The 20,714-nt window shown below is 47.0% G+C and overlaps 2 protein-coding genes across 7 annotated transcripts; both read left to right on the top strand.

Annotated features, from left to right (window-relative positions):
• Window position 1: 1 nt before the first annotated feature.
• Window positions 2–9,038, top strand: Ptges3l (prostaglandin E synthase 3 like). Of its 6 annotated transcripts, none has more exons than XM_050156535.1 (8): window positions 2–88; window positions 415–481; window positions 697–810; window positions 891–957; window positions 1,067–1,165; window positions 4,465–4,554; window positions 7,565–7,618; window positions 7,811–9,038. In XM_050156535.1, exons 3-8 carry the CDS (start codon window positions 743–745, stop codon window positions 7,844–7,846), a joined length of 414 nt encoding a protein of 137 aa, XP_050012492.1. In that variant the 5' UTR covers window positions 2–88; window positions 415–481; window positions 697–742; the 3' UTR covers window positions 7,847–9,038. The 6 variants fall into 6 exon arrangements, with proteins under 6 accessions (XP_050012492.1, XP_050012493.1, XP_050012494.1 ...); XM_050156536.1 differs by having other exon boundaries at window positions 48–94; XM_050156532.1 differs by lacking the exons at window positions 2–88; window positions 415–481 and adding an exon at window positions 251–365.
• Window positions 9,039–9,200: 162 nt separating this feature from the next.
• On the top strand, window positions 9,201–18,364 carry Aarsd1 (alanyl-tRNA synthetase domain containing 1). The gene is made up of 12 exons (XM_050156507.1): window positions 9,201–9,383; window positions 9,499–9,630; window positions 12,212–12,371; window positions 13,741–13,798; window positions 14,379–14,535; window positions 14,630–14,746; window positions 14,896–15,026; window positions 15,356–15,422; window positions 15,593–15,684; window positions 16,062–16,116; window positions 16,889–16,983; window positions 18,164–18,364. Exons 1-12 carry the CDS (start codon window positions 9,345–9,347, stop codon window positions 18,297–18,299), a joined length of 1,239 nt encoding a protein of 412 aa, XP_050012464.1. The 5' UTR covers window positions 9,201–9,344; the 3' UTR covers window positions 18,300–18,364.
• Window positions 18,365–20,714: the final 2,350 nt, after the last annotated feature.

Below are 20,714 nucleotides of genomic sequence, written 5' to 3'. Positions count from 1 at the left end.
AGTGAATTTTGTGAATTGGATACACGAGTACTTTGCATTGGAGAAACAAATTAAGGAGGCCGAGGACAAGCGATTTCCCGCATATAAGGTCTAGGTAGCCCTTTCCCTGGCCAGAGAGGGAAAATATATCCCTGATCCGTATATTTCTGGAGACCCCGAGAGGAGAAGGGATGCAGTAAACGCTCCCAGAGTTCCTCTGGAGTGCAGATCACTTTTGCTGTCAAGCTACCTTTCCCTTCCTCTCAACCCTTACCCCTGCCATATAAGGAGAAGCAGCTGCTAGGGGCGTCCCTAGGATCTAAAGATAGAGGCCCTTGTGCCTGGGACTCCAAAACCCACAGGGCAGCTGGAGTCACTATGGAACGGTGAGTTTCAGGCCGCCATCGTACAGATCCCTTGCCCCTCTCCCTGCAGATTCCCTGCCCCGCGTCTTGTAGAAGCTGCTGATTCTGCCCGGATCCACCTGAGCACTGGACTCCAGGTCTCTGAGGCTGTGGGTGAGAGCGGTGGTGTGCCCTGATTGTACCTCCCAACTCCTTCCTTCCCTTGTCTTTCCCCGTTCATTCTCACCACCCACCCACTCCACCCACTCCCCTCCATCTGGTTCAGTGGCACCACATTCGACTCTGTTGTCTCCTCCTCCGCCTCTCCTTATTGCCTTCAGACTTTTCCAAGCCCCACCTCCGCTCTCCTCAGGCAGCCCGCCCGGACCCTGTGGTATGACAGACCCAAATATGTTTTCATGGAGTTTTGTGTTGAGGACAGCACCGACGTGAATGTGCTCATTGAGGACCACCGCATTGTGTTCAGGTAGTGGCCTTCTCTGGAAGGGCCTAGTGTCCCGACTGTCCCCTCCTTCTTCCTACGCCTCAGCTTTACCGTCTCTTTAGCTGCAGGAACGGTGATGGAGTGGAGCTGTACAATGAGATCGAGTTCTATGCCAAGGTGAACTCCAAGGTGAGGGCAGGGTGACGACAGTCAGGCCTGGACAGACAGGGCATCCAAGCAAGGAAACTGGGGGTTTATCCTAAAACCACCTCTAATAACGAGGCTGTCTGTCTGACAGGACTCTCAGGATAAGCGCTCTGGTCGCTCTATCACTTGCTTTGTGAGGAAATGGAAGGAGAAGGTGGCCTGGCCACGGCTCACCAAGGAGGATATCAAGGTGAGTGTGTGGGGAGTGGTCTGCTCCTTCTGTGCCCCTTGTCTGTGAGCTCCCTCTGGGTACCGAGGCACCAGACTCACATCTGGATTTGGGTTTGCCTTCCTTCAAGTCAGTATTCTGTGAGTCACCTGGGCCCTGTATATTTCATCTCCCAAATATTCTGAGATTTATATCCTTCCAGTCTAGACTACGTCCATCAGAGTTCATTGGGGGAAGTTTTTTTTTTTCTTTTTTTTTTTTCCTCTTTGTGTTTGTGTTTTTGAGACAGGCTCTATCTGTGTACCTAAGGCTGGCCCTGAACTTGCCATCCTTCTGTCTCAGCATCCGGAATGTTGACGTTACGGGTATGGACTTTTTTGCCTGACTTTGTTGGGAGTCCGCTGCATATTTTCTGTCCCATCTTTAACCCACCCTTTCCTTTGTTCCCAGGGTGGTCTGTTAAACTTGCATTGACTTTGTCTGTCTCGCACTTGAGACTCTCCACACTCCAGCAACCTCTCTTCCGAAAGCTCAAAGTTGGCCACCTGCTGGCCGAATCTGGCTTTTACATTTATTTTAGTAGTTTCTTCACAGTTAAAAAATAAAAGTTATTTTGAGCCTGGTGGTGGCAGCACACACCTTTAGTCCCAGTACTCAGGAGGTAGAAGCAGGTGGATCTCTGTGAGTTCAAGGCCAGCCTGGTCTACTGAGATACGGGAGGGGGGGGAGATCCAGGATAGCCAGAGCTACACAGAAGAACCCTGTCTCGAGAAACAATAGCAACAACAACAACAACAAAATATTTTGAGGGGCTGGATAAGTGGTTTAGCGTTTAAGAGCACTGACTGCTGTAGGAGAACCTGAGTTCTCCTACATGGTGGCTTACACCATTTGTAAATCCAGTTCCAGGGGAGTCAATACTTCTGACTTTCATGGGCACATGGTACACATACATACATGCAGAGAAAACATTCATACACAAAACAAATAAGTCTTAAAAATATTTTGATTGGCTACTGACATTCACAATTTTTTTTTTTTTTGAGACAGGGTTTCTCTGTAGCTTTGGAGCCTGTCTTGAAACTAGCTCTTGTAGACCAGGCTGGTCTCAAACTCACAGAGATCCGCCTGCCTCTGCCTCCTGAGTGCTGGGATTAAAAGCATGCACCACCACCGCCTGGCTTTTTTTTCCTTCTTCTAGACAGGGTTTCTCTTTGTAACTTTGGATCCTGTCCTGGATACATGCACAATTTTTGACTGTTTGCTGACATTAAGAAATGTAGATTATGGGGGCTGGAAAGATGGCTCAGCAGACAGCTGTGCTTGCTCCTGAGTCTGGTGTCCTAAGGATCTGAGTTTGAGTCCCAGGTACCACATGGTGGAAGGAGAGAACCAACTCTCAAAAGTGTTACATCCATTTGTGTGTAGTGACATGCCCTTCCCTGTAAATAAATCATAAATAAATACATAAATGTGATTTTAACACTTTTATTGTAAGTCATGGGACTGGAGAGATGGTTTAGTTTTTAAGCTACTCGTCCAGAGGACCCAGGCTCAATTTCCAGCTCATGGTATCTCAGAATAGAATTGTTTGTAACTCTAGGTCCAGAAGATTTAACACCCTTTTTGGCCTCCGCGGGCACCAGGCAGGAGCTTGGTGCACAGACATCGAGTCAGACAAAAAATGGCTAGGTGTGGTGGTACAAACCTTTAATCCCTACACGAGGATGAGGCTGAGGCTGGTGGAGCTCTGTGAGTTTGAGGCCACGCTGGTTTACAAAGCAGTTCTAGGCCTTGAACACGAACAAACATCAACAAAACAAAACAACAAAACACCCCAACCCCCGATGCAGACTATTAGTTAAAGATGTGTTACATTTGTTTATGCTGTGGAATATTTGTTTAATGATGCAAAGATGGGTTGCATTCTTTATGTTGCATTTGTTTAACCCTGAGAAGCTGTGATACTTTGCCTGCCTAAAACACCTGATTGGTCTAATAAAGAACTGTATGGCTAGTAGCTAGGCAGGAGAAAGAATAGGTAGGGCTGGCAGGCAGAAAGAATAAATAGGAGAAGAACGTGAAACGGAGGATGCCAAGGGCCAGCCACCCAGCAAGACATGAAATAAGAAGGAAAGAAAAATATACAGAAATAGAGAAAGGAAAAATCTCAGAGGCAAAAGGTAGACAGGATAATTTGTCTATGTATGAATATTCAATTTTCTCTTGAGACAGGGACTCATGTAGCTTAGGCCGATCTTTATTTTGCTATATAGCTAAGGATGATCTTGAACCCCTGGTTCTCTAGGCTTCACCTAAAATATACCGGCATGATTGGTTACAGCATTATACCTGGCTTTAAATGTGGGCACTTTGGACTATGGTCCTCACTATTTATAGTCACATTTTTCTTTGAGAAGTCAGCCCACAAACAATGACATACTTATTATTAATTATAAAAACTAAAACAATAAAAACTGAAGAGATATCTCAGAGGTTAAGAGCACTGGCTGCTCTTCCAGAGGGCCTGAGTTCAATTCCCATGGTAGCTCACAACCATCTGTAATGAAGTCTGGTGCCCTCTTCTGGCCTGCAGGCATACATGCAGACAGAAAACTATATACATAATAAATAAATAAATCTAAACAAACAAAAAAAAAACTGGAGAGGTGGCTTAGCAGTTAAGAGCACTGGCTGCTCTTCCAGAGGTCCTGAGTTCAATTCCCAGCAACCACATAATGGTTCAAAACCGTCTGTAATGAAATCTGGTGCCCTCTTCTGGCCTGCAGGCAGACATATAGGCAGAACACTGCATACTTAATTAACAAACAGACAAATAAATAAATCTTTTTTAAAAATTAATTATGAAAGCTAGACCTTAGCTTAGGCTTGTCCCACTAGCTCTTATAACTTAAATTAACCCGTTTACTTTAAATTATGTTCTGTCACATGGTTCATTACCTCATCTCTAGGCAATGCCCAAGCTGCTTCTTCCAAGGCTGACCAGTGACTCTGCTTTCTTTTTCCCAGAGTCCTCTCTTTTGGCCATTGAGCTTTTTATTACACCAACCACAGCAATACATTTTCCCACAGTGTACAAATACCCTGCAACAAAGGGCTGCCTCTGATTCTAGGGAATGCAGCTTATCTGTCTTGCTTGGTTGAGTTCTAGGATGTTGCGTTGCCTGCCAATCAGCCCTTGGAGCATAGAACTCTGCTTTTTCAGACCTTGCTGTTCTTGGCTGTGTTTGGCACTAAGTAGATTCATGTTCGCTTGCTTCTGTCCTTCCTGTCTGTGACACCTACGCTTCCTCTTGCAGCCAGTGTGGCTCTCTGTGGACTTTGATAACTGGAGAGACTGGGAAGGAGATGACGAGGTGGAACTGGCTCAGGTGGAGCATTACGCAGAGGTAGGAGGCACCACTCCCTGCTGCCCCTCTCAATCTTTCGTTCTGTGTCTGTCTACAGGCAGTCAGCTGGGGAAATCATCAGGGCCGGGCGGGGCTACTGAAACTCCCTAAGCAGGCCAGTCCCTGGTGCTGATATGCTGTATATTTTATTTTTTGTTTATTTAGCAGAAATAAGAGCAATAAGTATTAGTGAAATTTAAAAGAGAAAAATTAAAGACTTATTACTTCATTTGTTTATTTTTGAGAAAGGGTCTTAACTATGTAGCTTTGGGTGGTTTCGAACTTGCTATATATAGACCAGTATGAATCTCACAGATATGCACTTGCCCCTACCTCCCGATTAAAGGTGTGTTCCACTATGCCCAGCGTTGTTGTTTGTATTTTTGTGTATGCATGTGTTAGATCACTTGAGGCTGGAGTTACAGGTGGTTGTGAATTGTTGACCCATGGGAGTTGGGAACAAAATTTGAATTGTCAGGAAGAGAAGCAGGTGCTCCTAGCTGTTGAGCTATCTTTTAAAAAAGGACTTAAACCAGACGGTGTGGTACACGCCTTTAATCCCAGCACTCAGGAGGCAGAGGCAGGCGGATCTCTGTTAGTTCGAGGCCAGCCTGGTCCACAAGAGCTAGTTCCAGGACTGGCGCACACCTTTAATTCCAGCACTTGAAAGGCAGAGGCAGGCGGATCTCTGTGAGTTTGAGGCCAGCCTGGTCTACATAGTGAGTTCCAGGACAGCCAGGACTGTTACACAGAGAAATCTTGTCTCGAAAAATAAAACAAACAAAAAACTTAATACATTTTCTTTGCTTATTTGGGAGGAGCCGGTGCACACATGTCATAGAACCCCTGTGGAGATCAGAAAACAACCTGTGGGAGTCTGTTTTCTATTTCTAATGTGTAGGTCACAGGGATTGAACTCATGTAATCAGGCGTGGCAGCAGGTGCCTATTGATACTGAGCCATCTTGCCTGCCCATATTAATAAAATTTCACACAACTTCACTTACTGTTTGCAGAGTAGTGCCTGCATTCTGTAAAAGGTTTTTGGTTGTGGGCCTAGCCTTTAAGGGCTGAGCCATCTCTTCAGCCCTAATAACTCTCTCTCTCTGTTTCTGTTTCTGTCTTTGTGTGTGTGTGTGTGTGTGTGTGTGTGTGTGTGTGTGTACGTGTGTTGAGACTGAAAGAATGTGCCACCACTGCCAGGCTATAATTCTTGTTCTCATCTATGATTCTTTGTGTTTTTCTTTCTTTTCCTAACCTAGAAAAGTTCATGGGAATCTAATACCAGTCAATATAAAATTCATACCATAAACCACTTCTTCCTGATAAACAACACCTGCCATGTGTGATTTAGTTTTAGAAGACCAGAAACTCCTTAGTTCAATTGTAAAAGGACTAACAGACCCCCCACTTAAATAGATAAGGAGGTGCTTTCTGAATATTTTTATTATTTTTTTTATTTTTTGATTGATTTATTTATTTATTTACAACATTCTGCCTCAATGTATGCCCACATGCCAGAGGAGGGCGCCATATCTCAGTACAGATGGTTGTGAGCCACCATGTGGTTGCTGGGAATTGAACTAAGGACCTTCACCAGTTCTCTTCACCTCTGAGCCATCTCTCCAGCCCCATATTTTTATTTTTTTATTGAAAAAAATTTCCTCCTCCTCCCAGCCTCCCATTCCTCCCCCTCCCCCCACTCCTCTCCCCCTCCTCCCTTCTCTCCCCCTCCCTCTCCAGTCTGAAGAGCAGTCAGGGTTCCCTGCCCTGTGGAAAGTCCAAGGTCCTCACCCCTCCATCCAGTTGAATATTTTTAAATAGACTTTTTTCTTTGTGAGACAGGCTCTCTCTCTCTCTCTCTCTCTCTCTCTCTCTCTCTCTCTCTCTGTCTCTCTCTCTCTCTCTCTTTGAGACTGGGTTTCTGTGTGTAACTGTGGCTGTCCTGTAATTCTTGTAGACCAGGCTGGTCTTGAACTCACAGAGATCTGCCTGCCTCTGCCTCAGGAGTACTGGGATTAAAAGTGTTCAATTCCACTATCCAGCAGGGTCAATTTATGTAACTGAAGCTGATCTTGAACTTTCAATCCTCCTTCCTCAGTCTATGAGTACTGGGATTATAGGCCTGTGATACCACACCCACTTTAAATCAATATTTTTAGTCATTTTCATCTTGGTTTGTTTGGTGTTTTGATTTTTAATTTATCATGTGTATGTATGTGTGCTCTAGTGAGTTTATGTGTCCCATGTGAATGTAGCTGCCAGAGAAGGCTAGAAAGCAGTAACTGCTTGATTTGGGTGCTGGGAACTGAACCTGGTTTCGAGCAGTACGTGCTCTTTAACCACTGAGCCATCTCTCCAGGCCCTGGCTGTTTTGATACAGGGTCTCAGGTAGCCCAGACTGGCCTTGAAAACTTCCTAGGTAGTGAACTGAGGCTGGCCTTGAACTCCTGATCTTCCTGCTTCCACTTGTTAAATTCTAGTATTTAACTTACTAGGGTACCCAAAATACCCAGCCTGAGATTAACTGTTGTCAGCTACCATGTGCGTGCTAGAAACCAAACTCAGGTCCTTTTCAGGAGGGAAGTGCTCTTAACTGTTGAACCATTTCTCCAGTCCCCACTTATTTGTTATGTCTACAGTGTTGGCACCAGACCTCATTACAGATGGCTGTGAGCCACCATGGGGTTGCTGGGAACTGAACTTAGGACCAGTGGAAGAACTGTCGGTGATCTTAACCTCTGAGCCATTTCTCCAGTTGCCCCACCACCACCACCATTAATGTTTAAGAAAGGGAATCATCTCAAAAGAAAGAAAGAAAGAAAGAAAGAAAGAAAGAAAGAAAGAAAGAAAGAAAGAAGAAAGAAAGAAGGAAGGAAAGAAAGAGGCATAGAAGAATATCAATAGACTTTTCTCCGATTAATGGCTGGATCTGGAGGCATTCTCCTGTCTCTACTAATATTCAGACTTCTTTTCTCTCATCTCTCACGACTGTGTCTCTCTTCCCATAGCTTTTGAACAAGGTCAGCACCAAGAGACCTCCCCCTGCCATGGATGATCTAGATGTGAGTAATGCCTTTCCTAGATCCTTTTGTTTCCTTTTAGCATTTACAAATGACACATTAGGGTTGGATACAGCTTAATGGAAGAGTGCTTTCCCACCATGCAGGAGGCCCACCCTCCAAAAAGGAATGGGTGTGAACAGCATCATTGATGGTTACCATAGCAATGACCGATGCTTTGTCTTCTCTTTTCAGGATGATTCTGATAGTGCGGATGCAGCAACTAATTAGGTTTCTGTGACAGCAGAACTGGGGAGGAGGCTGTAGCTACCTTCTGTCGTGTGGAAAGGCTATGGTGCGCCTTCATCAACTGTTTTGTTATGCATCAAGATCCACTGAGACCTCTGGACTTTTCCAGAAGCTTTTCTTCCTTCCTTCCTTCCTTCCTTCCTTCCTTCCTTCCTCCCTTCCTTCCTTTTCTTTTTTTCTTTTTTATTTTTGTTTGCCTTTCCCTCCATGGGTGTTATATGTGCCCTGCTGGACCTTCCTTCCTTCCTTCCTTTCTTTTTTTCTTTTGTTTTTGGAGACAGGGTTTCTCTGTGTAGCTTTGGAACCTGTCCTGGAACTCGCTCTGCAGACCAGGCTGCTGGCCTTGAACTCACAAAGATCTGTCTCCTCAGAAGCTCTTTGTTGTTGTTGTTTTTCGAGACAGGGTTTCTCTGTAGCTTTGAAGCCTATCCTGGAACTAGCTCTTGTAGAACAGGCTGGTCTCAGCAGAGTCCACAGAGATCCACCTGCCTCTGCCTTCTGAGTGCTGGAATTAAAGGCGTGCACCACCACCTGGCAGAAGCTTTCTTAAGGGTCCCTACTTATGCCACAGGTCTTCCTCCTGGTTGCTCCAGTGTGGTCTGCATTGGCTAGGAGGGAGGGTGAGGCGCTGGCTGTTGGGGTTTCTGACTCCCATTGATTTGCCTTAGAATCTATGCTTGGGATGCTGGGGTTGTTTGGACACACGTTTCTATGTGGTAAAGCAAAGGCCAAAAAAAGAGAGATTACAGTAAATTCTAGGAGTGTTGCTGTCTCCTTCCTTCTGGCACTTTCCCCTCACTCTGGGAAGCCTTGTCAGAGATTCTGGCCCCTTTTGCAGCGTGTATCCTAGTCAGGGGATTTCATCTCACCCAGATAGACAACCCAGTCAGCCCTTGACCCTTAGCTTCCTGTACAGCTCTGTGAGAGTGTGCAGTGTATGTTTCAGAGAACAAGAGTTTGGTTCTTAGCACCCATACCAGGGTTGTGAGGTGGTTCACAACCACCTGTAACTTAGTACACATACACATAAATAAAATATTTTTAAAAATCCACATTATCATAAATCACAGGTTTCTGAGGTTTGTGGGTTAATTTTTTTCCCTATAGTTAAAAAAAGTTACATGCTGAAATGTTATGGATGTTTGTTTTAATTAAAATATTAATATACACACCTTGTCTTATTTCCACCTTTCATGCGGCAGGGCCTCCGCAGTCCAAATTACACGGCCCCAAGACTGTCTGAAGAACGTCTCAGATCAAGTTGTAAATTTTGTTTTGTGGTCTTTCAGTCTTAAAACGTTGACAAAACAAGACAGAACACCTGTAGTTAGCAGTTTCAGTAAATTGGATCAAACCACACCCACTTCCTTTACGCTATCACGTTTGCGCAGAAACGCTTAAGAAAGTTTGTCCCGGGTCGCTCTCCGTCCTCCGCCCGGCTCTTCGGCGCGCGCTGGTCTCCAGGGCCTAGGAGTCCGCGATGGCGTTCCTGTGTCAGCGCGACAGCTACGCGCGGGAGGTGCGGCCTGGTGGGCGAGGGTCCTGAGACTGAGGGTGCCACCGGGAGGGAGGGGGAGGACCGGCTGCAATCTCGGCGTCCGCGGGCTCACCCTCGCCTCCCTCTCTGTTCCCAGTTCACCACCACCGTGGTCTCCTGCAGCCCCGCTGAGCTGCAGACGGACGCGAGCGGCGGCAAGAAAGAAGTGCTGAGCGGTTTCCAGGTGGTTCTGGAAGACACGCTGCTTTTCCCCGAGGGCGGGGGCCAGGTATACCAGGAGCAACCTCAGCCCGACCCGCTCCCGGGGACCTCCACATTCCTGTTTGCTCCTGCAGAAAATGCAGTCGCCCTTCCTTAGCCTCAGTAAATCAAACTGTTAGTTCGTTCAGCATTGTATATTATGCTTTATGTAGTCACGACACACGCAGTGTGTCATCTTCCAGGCGCTGAAGATAACGGGTGAACAAGTCAGTGCCTCCATATCCGTGGAGTGCTTATTGCAGACGACCCCGTAGGCCAGGTGTAAGTCAGAATAATGTCACCAGAAATAAAGCTGGGTCAAGGGAAAGAGAGTGGTGGGATGCTCTCCTCTGTGGAGAGCACTCTAGGCTTCTCGGTACAAGCAAGAGAAAGATTTCAGGCAGAATGTATAACTGTGCAAAGGCCCTGGGGTTGGGAATGAAGGCGAAGGGTTTCACAGGGACTGCGAAAGAGGCTGCCTGGAGTTCAGAAGAGGGGGGTGGCCTTCAGAGCCGACTTCTCCGTGCTCTGATGGAGAGCCTGGCTGCGGTGTCCAAGCAAAAATCGGCATGAGAAGAGAGGTTTCACTAGCGGGTTGACAGCGTAAGCAGGGTACTGAAGCCTGACAGACGAGCTAAATCTAACTGTAGATAAAAGAATGCCGTGGTGCACGTGGAGAAGGAGCTAGAGGCAGCTTTGGGAAGCTGAGTGGAGCTAGTTCAGAGGGCCCTGGGGGTGTACAAGGTTTATAGACTCCATTCGGGAAACCAGTGAGCCATGGAGGATCTGAAGCAGAGACATGGCTCAAGAGGATTCAATGGACTTGTGGGGGGAGCCCCAGTATTTTCTTTTTAAAATAAAGGAAAACATTTAGTTGAGGTGGCTTACATTTTCAGAGGTTTGGTCCGTTATCATCATGGTGGGCCATAGCACCTGCAGGCAGACATGGTGCTGGAGAAGTAGCCACTTGTAGCCACTTGTCCTACATTTTCTCTCACAGGCGACAGGAAGTGGTCACCCGGTTTTATTTTGTTTTGTTTATTTTTATTTTTATTTTTAAGATTTATTTATTTAGTTTACAGTGTTCTGTCTGCACATTTGCGTGCAGGCCAAAAGAGGGCACCAGATCTCATTACAGATGGTTGTGAACCACCATGTGGTTGCTGGGAATTGAACTCAGGACCTCTGGAAGAACAGTCAGTGCTCTTAACCTCTGAGCCATCTCTCCAGCCCCTGTTTTGTTTTTTGTTGTTGGTTTTTTTAATCAGTTCCTTATTTTCCCACTGGAGACATTCTGAACTGCTAAAGAAAAACCCTTGACCCTCAAATATCTATAGAATGTCTCTTCTTATTTTTTTTTTATTTCTTTCTTTTTATCACTTCTTGCCCAACACTATCCAAACAAAATAAAACTACAGGACTGAAATTAACAACCCATTAAAATTAGCAATAAGTTATGAAAATTATAAAGCTTTTTTTAAAAAAAGTAATTAAGGGTAGTTAAATTATTTAAAGAATACAAAGTCCAAACAGCTGGGGGTAAGGTCTCCAGAAAAGGCCCAGAGGGAAACTTCAGAGTTTGAAAAACAAAGGGAACACATGACATCAAAGTGCAGGCTAGAAAGTTCATCTCTTCTTATTTTTAAAACTGCACTTATGCAGTCAGGCACATTGCAAAAGTCACTTCAGATTGTGTTTTCTGTATTCTACTTCACAATTAGAAAAAAGTTATTTTGTTCCCATATCACTAACAATTTTTGTTGTTATAAGATTAAATGATGGGGGCTGGAGAGATGGCTCAGTGGTTAAGAGCATTGCCTGTTCTTCCAAAGGTCCTGAGTTCAATTCCCGGCAACCACATGGTGGCTCACAACCATCTGGAATGAGGTCTGGTGCCCTCTTCTGGCCTGCAGGCATACACACAGACAGAATATTGTATACATAATAAATAAATAAATATTTAAAAAAAAAGATTAAATGATGCAAAAATGAAAAGTTCAAACTGAAGCTGTTGGACCAAATTAAAAAAAAAAACCTACACTTAATTCATTTTATTTTTATTTATTTGTGTGTGTGTGTGTGTGTGTGTGTGTGTGTATGAGAGAGAGAGAAGGGGGGGGAGGAGAGGACTTGTGGGGGTAGGTTTTCTCCTACCTAGGTCCCAGGGATTGAACTCAGGTTTTTAGGCTTGGTAGCAAATGTCTTTAACCTCTGAGCCATCTTATCTGCCCTGAAACTTTCATATTACATACACATCACGTCCTTCAGGCTTCCCAGATCCCCCAAGACTAATAGTCAGGTCTCTTTAGATTTCGTTTCTGTGCTGTGATCTATGTGTCTTATTTAGTGGATATCATTTCCGTGGTGTGACCTATGTGTCTTATTCCCATCGTGTTATTTGGTGGCACAGTCTGTTGTGAACAGCTGGCACTTGATAGTTTCCTAAATGACGAATATCGTTGGATCTAATTGTGACGTCAGTGCTGAGTACATTGTCTCCTTGACCCCTGGAACACTCAGTGCCCGCCTCTCTGAGCGCTTCCCCTGAGAGTGTCTTTGCTTCGTGGTAGGGTGAGACCTGCCCTAGTGTTGATGACTTTCTCCCCCAGCCTGATGACCGTGGTACCATCAATGACATTTCTGTGCTGAGAGTGACCCGCCGCGGGGCCCAGGCTGATCATTTCACACAGACAGCTCTGTCCCCTGGGAGCCAGGTCCAGGTCCGGGTGGACTGGGAGCGGAGGTTTGATCACATGCAGCAGCATTCAGGTAAGGGCCACGGGCCGGGGCCGCACAGGGAGGAACCGCAGTGTCATGGTGACGGAGGTGGGGTTTCCGTTCTCCTACCTAGCATCAGCTTTGGTTCAGGCAGCAAACGGTAAGTGTGAAAACACCACGAACATTAAAGTCCTGGAAGAGCTATTCGCTTTTTCTCCTCCGTTTTAAAAATACGTTTTCTTTATCAGGGAGGGGATATGAACTTGTCACATTATGCCTGTAGCGGTCAGAGGACAACTTGTGGGAATTTCTTTCTTTCAACCGTATGGACCCTGGGGTTGATCTCAGGTTGTCCAGCATTGAGCCATCTTGCCAGCCCTTGCTTGTTTTTGGGGGGACAGTTTTCCTATGTGGCCTTAGCCTGAAATTCAATATGTAGATCAGGCTGACTGCCTGCCTCCTGAATACTGGATTACAGGCATGAGCCACCATGGCCACTCATTCCTGCTGGTTGGAATGTTCTCACTTGATGTCTCTGGCTGGATGTCTTGTAGGTTCTCAGATTCATAATGTCCCCAAATGAAATGGGAAGGCCGTTCTCTTCTCCTTGGGCTTACATGAATATAGTGTTGGGCATCAGCATTTCCGCGGTCATTCAAATCGATGCCCCTTTTGGAGACACTGAGCCAAGTCAGGTGTCTTGATTATCCTCAGGGATCTTTCTCCTTTTGTCCACGCAGTTGTCCTTGTCCTAGCCCTCGCCTTCCTCCCTGTGAACCTCTGGCTGATTTCCTCACCTCCAGTCTTGCTCCTTGCCCCTCTGTTTCCATACATCAGTCCAAACAGCCTTCCTTTCCTCACATTAAGGCTTAAATACAGGGCCGCATGCCATAAAGCAATCTTTTAACAGGGCCGCATGCCATAAAGCAATCTTTTATTTTCTTGCTGTACTGGAGATTGAACCCGGGGCCCTGCATGTGTTAGCCACACCCTCTGTCACAGTGCTATGTCCTGGGTCTCAGAACAGTACTTTAAAAGAAGAAAATCAGATCATCTCAGTCCCTTGTGGTTCTGTGTGGAAAGCCATTCTGTCAAGTGAATCAATTAGTGACACCCCAGCACTTCAGCTCAGATCCCACCTCTGAGGAGCTACTCTGCCTTGGCAAATTACTATGAAATAGCCCTTAAAGCTGCTGGGAGAATTCTCATGATGATCTACCCCCCCCCCCCTCAGGGCTAGGAATTGACTTAAGGTCATTCATTTGCTTAGGCAAGTACTCTGCCACTGAGCTACACCCCCAGCCCCTGTGATTTTCAGTCTAAAATGCCTGGCAGTCCTTCAGTGGGAATTCCTGAGCTGATGTCGTGGGGCTGTGTGGCTGGGCTTCTCAACTCGCTCCTGTCTCTTGCTCCTGCTCAGGACAGCATCTCATCACAGCAGTAGCTGACCATCTCTTTGGGCTGAAGACGACATCATGGTGAGTCCAAGGCACGCTTAGGATGGGATCGGTCCCTGGCTCCCACCTCTGCTCCCAGCGATGGGTCCGGATAGGTTGCCCGTCTTTTCTTCTTGAAGACCGAGGAGTCATGGGCAGACCTTGTGTTTCTCAGGAGAAACTTGAGATGTGAGCAGGGGCATCTGCCTGCTTGGGAAAGAACACAGAGTTCAGAGCCCAGAGCTAAGTGTGGTCCTGCTCCTTATGGTGCTGCATTTGCAAAATGGGAATGGCGCTCCCTACCTATGAGATTTTTTTGTGTGTGGATTCAATACAATTATTTATGGATTTTTTTTTTTTACTTTTTAAGATAGAGTCTTTCTATATCGCCCAGGATGGCTTTGTAGTTTGAGGTTGGCCTGGAGTTCACAGCAGTGAGTTTCCTGAGTACGAGATGATAGGTACCCCTGCTGTTCTAGGAACGTGAACTCGCTGGGTATTGGAAGGCGACCTTACAGTCCCGTCCTCCTCCCTCTGTGTCCTAAGCCCTAGGATTACAGGCTCAGTGTGAACATTCCTCACATACTTCAGCTTGCTGTGTCCCTGCTGCTTTTCCTGGCAGGGAATTAGGGAGACTCCGGAGTGTGATTGAGTTGGACAGCCCTTCTGTGACTGCAGAGCAGGTAGCTGCCATTGAGCAAAGTGTCAACCAGAAAATCAGAGATCGGCTTCCTGTGAGTGTGCGAGAGCTGAGCCTGGATGACCCTGAGGTGGAGCAGGTGAGACGGGAGGCAGGCACCAGTGTCCACAGAGTGGCTCTTCAAGGGCTCCTCATCAAATTTCAGACAGCCCTGTTCCCTCCCCCTGTTCTAGGTGAGGGGCCGGGGTCTCCCAGATGACCATGCTGGGCCCATTCGCGTTGTTACCATCGAGGGTGTCGATTCCAACATGTGCTGTGGGACCCACGTGAGCAATCTCAGTGACCTGCAGGTACGTGTGGAAGGGCTGTGGAGTGTGAGCCGGGTTGTTGGGGAGTAGGCTGGGAGTGTCAGGTGAGTCTGATCCACTGTGGTGGAGTCCTAAGAGCCACTGTGGTGTGGTGTGTGTCTGTGTGTTACCCCCCCCCCCCCTTTGTGCAGGTCATTAAGATTCTGGGCACTGAGAAAGGGAAAAAGAACAAAAGCAACCTGATATTTCTGGCTGGGCACCGGGTACTGAAGTGGATGGAGCTAAGTCATGGGAGAGAGAAAGCGCTGACCACACTGCTGAAGTAGGCCCTGTCCCCAGCCCCTGCTCCCCAGGCCTGTACACACACACACACCACCACCACCACCCCACCCGGAGCTTAGCATTTGCACCTGCCGGGTAAATGGGATAATCTACCTCTCTGAAGGGTGAGGTGCTTTGGACAGCAGCTCAGACCCACACACAATAGTTTATTCCTCGCTATCCTGTCTCTCAGTTGCTTAAGGGACCCTTTGAATGCTCCCGTCTTGAGGAAGGCACCCCAGCAAGGAGAGATTGTTGGTTGGTACCCCCCCCCCCCAACTCTGGAAGCACTGGACAGTGGGCCAGTCTCCATTAACTATTGTCTTATAGGTGTGGAGCCGAGGATCATGTGGAAGCAGTGAAGAAGCTCCAGAATGCCACCAAGCTCCTGCAGAAGGTGACTGTGGGGAGCGGAGAGGACCTGGGCTCCGCCAGGGAGAATCTGGACTCAGCCTTTAGCCTGGGCCAATGTGTGGATTATCAGGGGGTTTGAGGGCCGCACAGGAGGAGAGGGAATGGTGCCTCTGTTGTCTCTCACACCTTTCTGTGTTCTCACATCCATTTCAGAACAACCTGTGTCTCCTCAGAGACCTGGCTGTGCACACTGCCCACAGCCTCAGGAGCAGCCCAGACTGGGGAAGTGTGGTTACACTACACAGGTGAGAGAGGAGGGGCTGGAGACAGGCAGAGGGATGAGAGGGGCAGTGCACAGTGGGACGTGGGTTACTAAGCAGCGCACTAGGCTGAATAGACTGCAGGAGCTGTGTTACTGGACTTGCTGGATCTGACTTTGTCAGCTTCGTTAGCTTCTTTCCTGGCTTCCCTCACCATCTAACAGATCAGCCAGCATCTTGGAGATCCTTTGTGTGTAAACTGCTGAGGCTGAGGGCATCTTCTCTATGCTGATGGGTCTGGAACTTTGTGTGCTCAGATGGGAAGCAATGAGATCTGTCCGTTGTTGGCCTGGCTCCTTCTCTTGAGGTGGTGACACAGAGCTGCCTCATCCTGGGTCTCATATCTGTGTCTTTTGTTGTAGGAAAGAGGGTGATTCTGAGTTCATGAATATCATCGCCAATGAGATTGGGTCAGAGGTAAGAGGAATGAGAGAGCCCTCCTCTACTCTGCAGAGGCTCTGGGAGGTAGAACTGAGGGAGTCAGCTTAGCCTGAGTCCCTTCAGGTTAACACATGAAGAGCTGAAAAAATTTCACCCAGATTGTTTTTCCTAACACTAGCCATGACCCCAGCTCTGTTGTTAGGGAAGCTCGGAAGATTTAGATTTGTGTGCTGAGAGACCCTCAGAGGCCTCTGCCTCAGGCCTCAGGCCTCACTTGCCTTTCTTCATCCCTATGGTCTAGCACAGGTGATTGCTAGTTTTTTTTTTTTTTTTTTTTTCCCTTTTAAACCCTTTATGGAATGTCTCCCTGGGGCTAAAGTAATTCTGCTTTCTACACAGCACTGATTCTCAGAGAGCCATGTTCTAGCCTGAGAGACATGTGTCTGTCAGCATTTATAATTTGAAGTGATAAATGCTGGAGGCAGAACCCATTACCTAAAGGGAATGAGGCCTGCTTAGAGGTAATCGGGTAGCCAAGGAGCATAGTGGCTGGCAGATAGGGTGTCTGGTAGAGCAGAGATGGGAAGGGTGCTTGTGAGACCATGACAGTCAGCAGCCTGCTGCCTCCTCTTTGTGTTTAACCTCCTGACTGTTCTCATAAACTTTCTGGGCCAGAGTGAAGGAAGGCTATGCCATTGGCATCAGTGACGTCTCTGGTTTAGAGGGAGCTGCCTGTTCTGGACTCAGGAGAGTATGGGCCCTAGCGAGTTGACCCCGTGTGTGTTCACCTCCTTGTCTTACCTCCTAGGAGACCCTCTTGTTCTTAACTGTGGGGGATGAGAAAGGTGCTGGGCTCTTCTTATTGGCAGGGCCATCGGAGGCCGTGGAGACCCTGGGGCCCAGGTAATGTGGTACGGGCTCCTTTGCAGTGGGTGGGGAAGTTGTGTCCTTCTGACATATTGATGCGGTCATGTGCTAGGAAGCAAGGCATCACATCCGTGGTGGCCTTGGTTCACATAGGACGTGAGGCCAGCCAAGCAGGTGTGGGCTGACGCCAGCACTCCTCGTTTGATGCATTAGGGACCGTACATCCTGCATTTGAGGTCTTGTAGTTAAAGTGGCAGAATGAGAATCAACCACAGGGATTTTTTGTTTGTTTTAAAGAAAATTTTATCCCTAGAAGTAGGTGTTAATGTGACTCTTCCTGGAGAATTAGAAAACAACTGTCCCCTCACCCCAGACCAAAGTTTTACATGGTGAAACAAGGAGTTTTATTGGGGTTACTTACAGGAATATGGGTGAGGGGTTACTTACAGGAGCAGAAATGGCTCAAAGACAGCTGCATCACCAAAGCCCACCCCAGCATGGATGGCAGCCCACAAAACTGCCCACTTCTGTCTCCTGAGTGTGTACCACCATGCCTGGCTTATTTTCTTGTTTAATTACCTCCAGAGGTATATGACTCCTGTTCTTTTGAGCATTAAAGTTTTCAGTCATTATTGGTGATAAGTAATATGTGTTCCTTGGAAACATTGAAGGAAAACAGTTATTTATAATGGAGATTCCTAACAGGCACCATATGTGTCTGCCCTTTCCCTCCTTCCCTCCCTCCTTCTCCTTCCTCCTACTTTGTTTTTCTTCTTTTTTTTTTTTTGATTTTCGAGACAGGGTTTCTCTCTGTAGTTTTTGGTGCCTGTCCTGGAACTAGCTCTTGTAGACCAGGCTGGCCTCGAACTCACAGAGATCCGCCTGCCTCTGCCTCCTGAGTGCTGGGATTAAAGGAGTGCGCCACCACCGCCCGGCTGTTTTTCTTCTGTTTTTGGACAAGATTTTACCCTGCAGCCCAGGCTAGTTTCAAGCTCTTGATCCTCCTGTCTCCACCTCCCAAGTACGAATGAATACAATACATCAACAGTTTTGATTTTTGGATAGTCTCTGAAGCTGGCCTCAAACTTGCATCAGTCTCCTGCATCAGCCTTCTCTGATTCCTAGAAATTGCCCTGTCTCCTTCCTCTAGGCCCTAGGACTGCCCTTGATTTTTGACTTTTCACCAACCATCTCCTTAACTTTCTCTGTTCTCTAGGGTGGCTGAAGTCTTAGAAGGCAAAGGAGCAGGGAAGAAGGGCCGCTTCCAGGGCAAGGCCACCAAGATGAGCCGTCGGGCAGAGGTGCAGGCACTTCTGCAGGACTATGTCAGCTCACAGAGTGCTGAGGAGTGAGGGGCCAGGATGCCCGTCCCCGTGACCACAGCAGTCTTTTGGACAGTAAAAGAGTGTCACCCACAGTGATTGTGTACTGTTGTTTATGCATGGTGCATTCGAGAATGCTAATTCATTAACACCTCTGTGAACAGTTTCTAACTTGGCTCCTCTTAGGTATAATCCCATGAGTGGAGATTAAATTAATGATCTAGGCTCTGCTGAAAGCTTCTTGCTTGTATAGTTGCTTATGGCAACAAGGCTTGATACTATAAGACTTGACTCAGGCTGGAGAGATGGCTCAGAGGTTAAAAGCACTGGCTGTTCTTCCAGAGGTTCTAAGTTCAATACCCAGCAACCACTTGGTGGCTCACAGCCNCTCAGGCTGGAGAGATGGCTCAGAGGTTAAAAGCACTGGCTGTTCTTCCAGAGGTTCTAAGTTCAATACCCAGCAACCACTTGGTGGCTCACAGCCGTCTATAATGAGATCTGATGCCCTCTTCTGGCTTGCAGGCAGAATATTTTACACATAATAAATTAGTCTATAGCCGGGCGATGGTGGCGCACGCCTTTAATCCCAGCACTTGGGAGGCAGAGGCAGGCGGATCTCTGTGAGTTCGTGACCAGCCTGGTGCTACAGAGCTAGTTCCAGGACAGGCTCCAGAGCCACAGAGAAACCCTGTCTCGAAAAACCTAAATAAATAAATAAATAAATAAATAAGTCTATAAAAAAGAAAGAAAAACACTTGACCCAGGCCTCGCCTCATTCAAATCTCCTTGCTTTATTTTGTCTTTGTTTTTTGAGATAATCTTTCAACATCACCCAGGCTGGCCTTCTCACAATCCTAAATGCTGAGATTATGGACATAGACTTCGAGGTTTCAGGCCTGGGTTTTGTGTGTGTGTGCGCGAGCGCTCACACTTATATATGGAGACAACAGGAATTGAGCTCAAGGCACTGTTTACTTTTAATTTATTATAACAAGAGCTTCTCTACTGGTGCAAGAGTATCTCTACTGACCTGGAACTCAACAAGTAGGCTATGCTGGTCACTGAGTTCCAAGGAGTTTGTCTTTGCCTCTCCAGCACTGGGATTACAAACACACACCACTACACTATGCGTACCTAACATTTTTTTAAATATTTTTATTTATTTATTTATTTGGAGACAGAGTTTCTGCGTAGTCTTGACTGTCCTGGAACTCACTGTATAAACCAGGCTGCATCAAAGTCACAGAGGTACCTACAGTTTTTTTCTATGCAGAGTTTCTCTGTAGCTTTGGAGCCTGTCTGAAACTAGCTCTTTTGGACCAGGCTGGCCTTGAACTCACAGAGATCCACCTGTCTCTGCCTCCCGAGTTCTGGGATTAAAGGCGAGTGCCACCACCATCCAGCCCAATCTAACTTTTTAAGTACAGGTCCTAGGGATCAAGTCCTCAAGCCTGCAGAACAACTGCTTTGTCAACTGAGCTATTTCCCCAACCCTTCAGACTGTGTTTGTGCGAGTGCAGCTATACATGTGGGTTCTCTCTGTGTATACACATCCGGAAACTTTCAGAAGTCTCTTGTTTTTCCAATTTTACTGTTAACCCCATGCTCTCTGGCCCCATAGCTCCCGGGCAATTCCCCTTTCTGTCCCCCATCTCACCTGGGATTGTTGAGATCACAGATACATACTGCTACTGTGTCCTGCCTCTCTATATTTTTTCTTTATTTTTTTCAAGACAAAGTTTCCTGTGTAACAGCCCTAGCTGTCCTGGAACTCGCTCTGTTGAACAGGCTGGCCTATAATTTACAGTTATCTGCCTGCTTCTGCCTCCCAAATTCTGGGATTAAAGGCACGTGCCATCACCACTCAACCCTCTTTGCAATTTTGAAAACGTATATATTTTTTCTACGTGTGCGTACCAAGTGTGTGGAGGGTAGAGATCAATTTGGGTGAATTAGTTCTCTCTACCGCGTGTGTTCTGGGGCTTGAACTCAGGTTGACTCCATACCTTTCTTTACCTGCTGAGCCATATTGCCAACCCCACACCTGGCTTTGTATGTGGGTTTCGAGGATCAGATGACCAGATCTGAAATCCGGTTAGGCTTACACGGCAAGCATTTTTTTCACCTACTGAGCCAGCTCTCCAGCCCCATGGACCTCTTACAAGGGCACCAGTCACATGAGGGCTCTGCCCCCATCTCATAGTTATCTCCTAATGGCTGTAGCCCCCATACCATCACTGGGGAGCTAGGACGTGAGTTTTTAGGGGGCACAGCACTGAGACCAGAAAGGGTATAATAAGACAGTGGTGGACCGGGCAGCCGTCCTTGCTCAGCACCACGTGGCTGGACTCTGTTCACTTGGAGCATGAGTGGCCAGATGCTTTATTCAAACCTGGTTTCGCTTCCAAGCAAGAGAGAAACCCTCCTTGGGGGGCAACCCTGGCT

Source organism: Alexandromys fortis, unplaced genomic scaffold, assembly GCF_014885135.2.
Source record: "Alexandromys fortis isolate MF-2015 unplaced genomic scaffold, M_Fortis_MF-2015_v1.1 scaffold_31, whole genome shotgun sequence".
Taxonomy (NCBI): Eukaryota; Metazoa; Chordata; class Mammalia; order Rodentia; family Cricetidae; genus Alexandromys; species Alexandromys fortis.
Note: the sequence above shows the minus strand (reverse complement) of the source record. Positions and strands in the feature narration are given on the sequence as shown.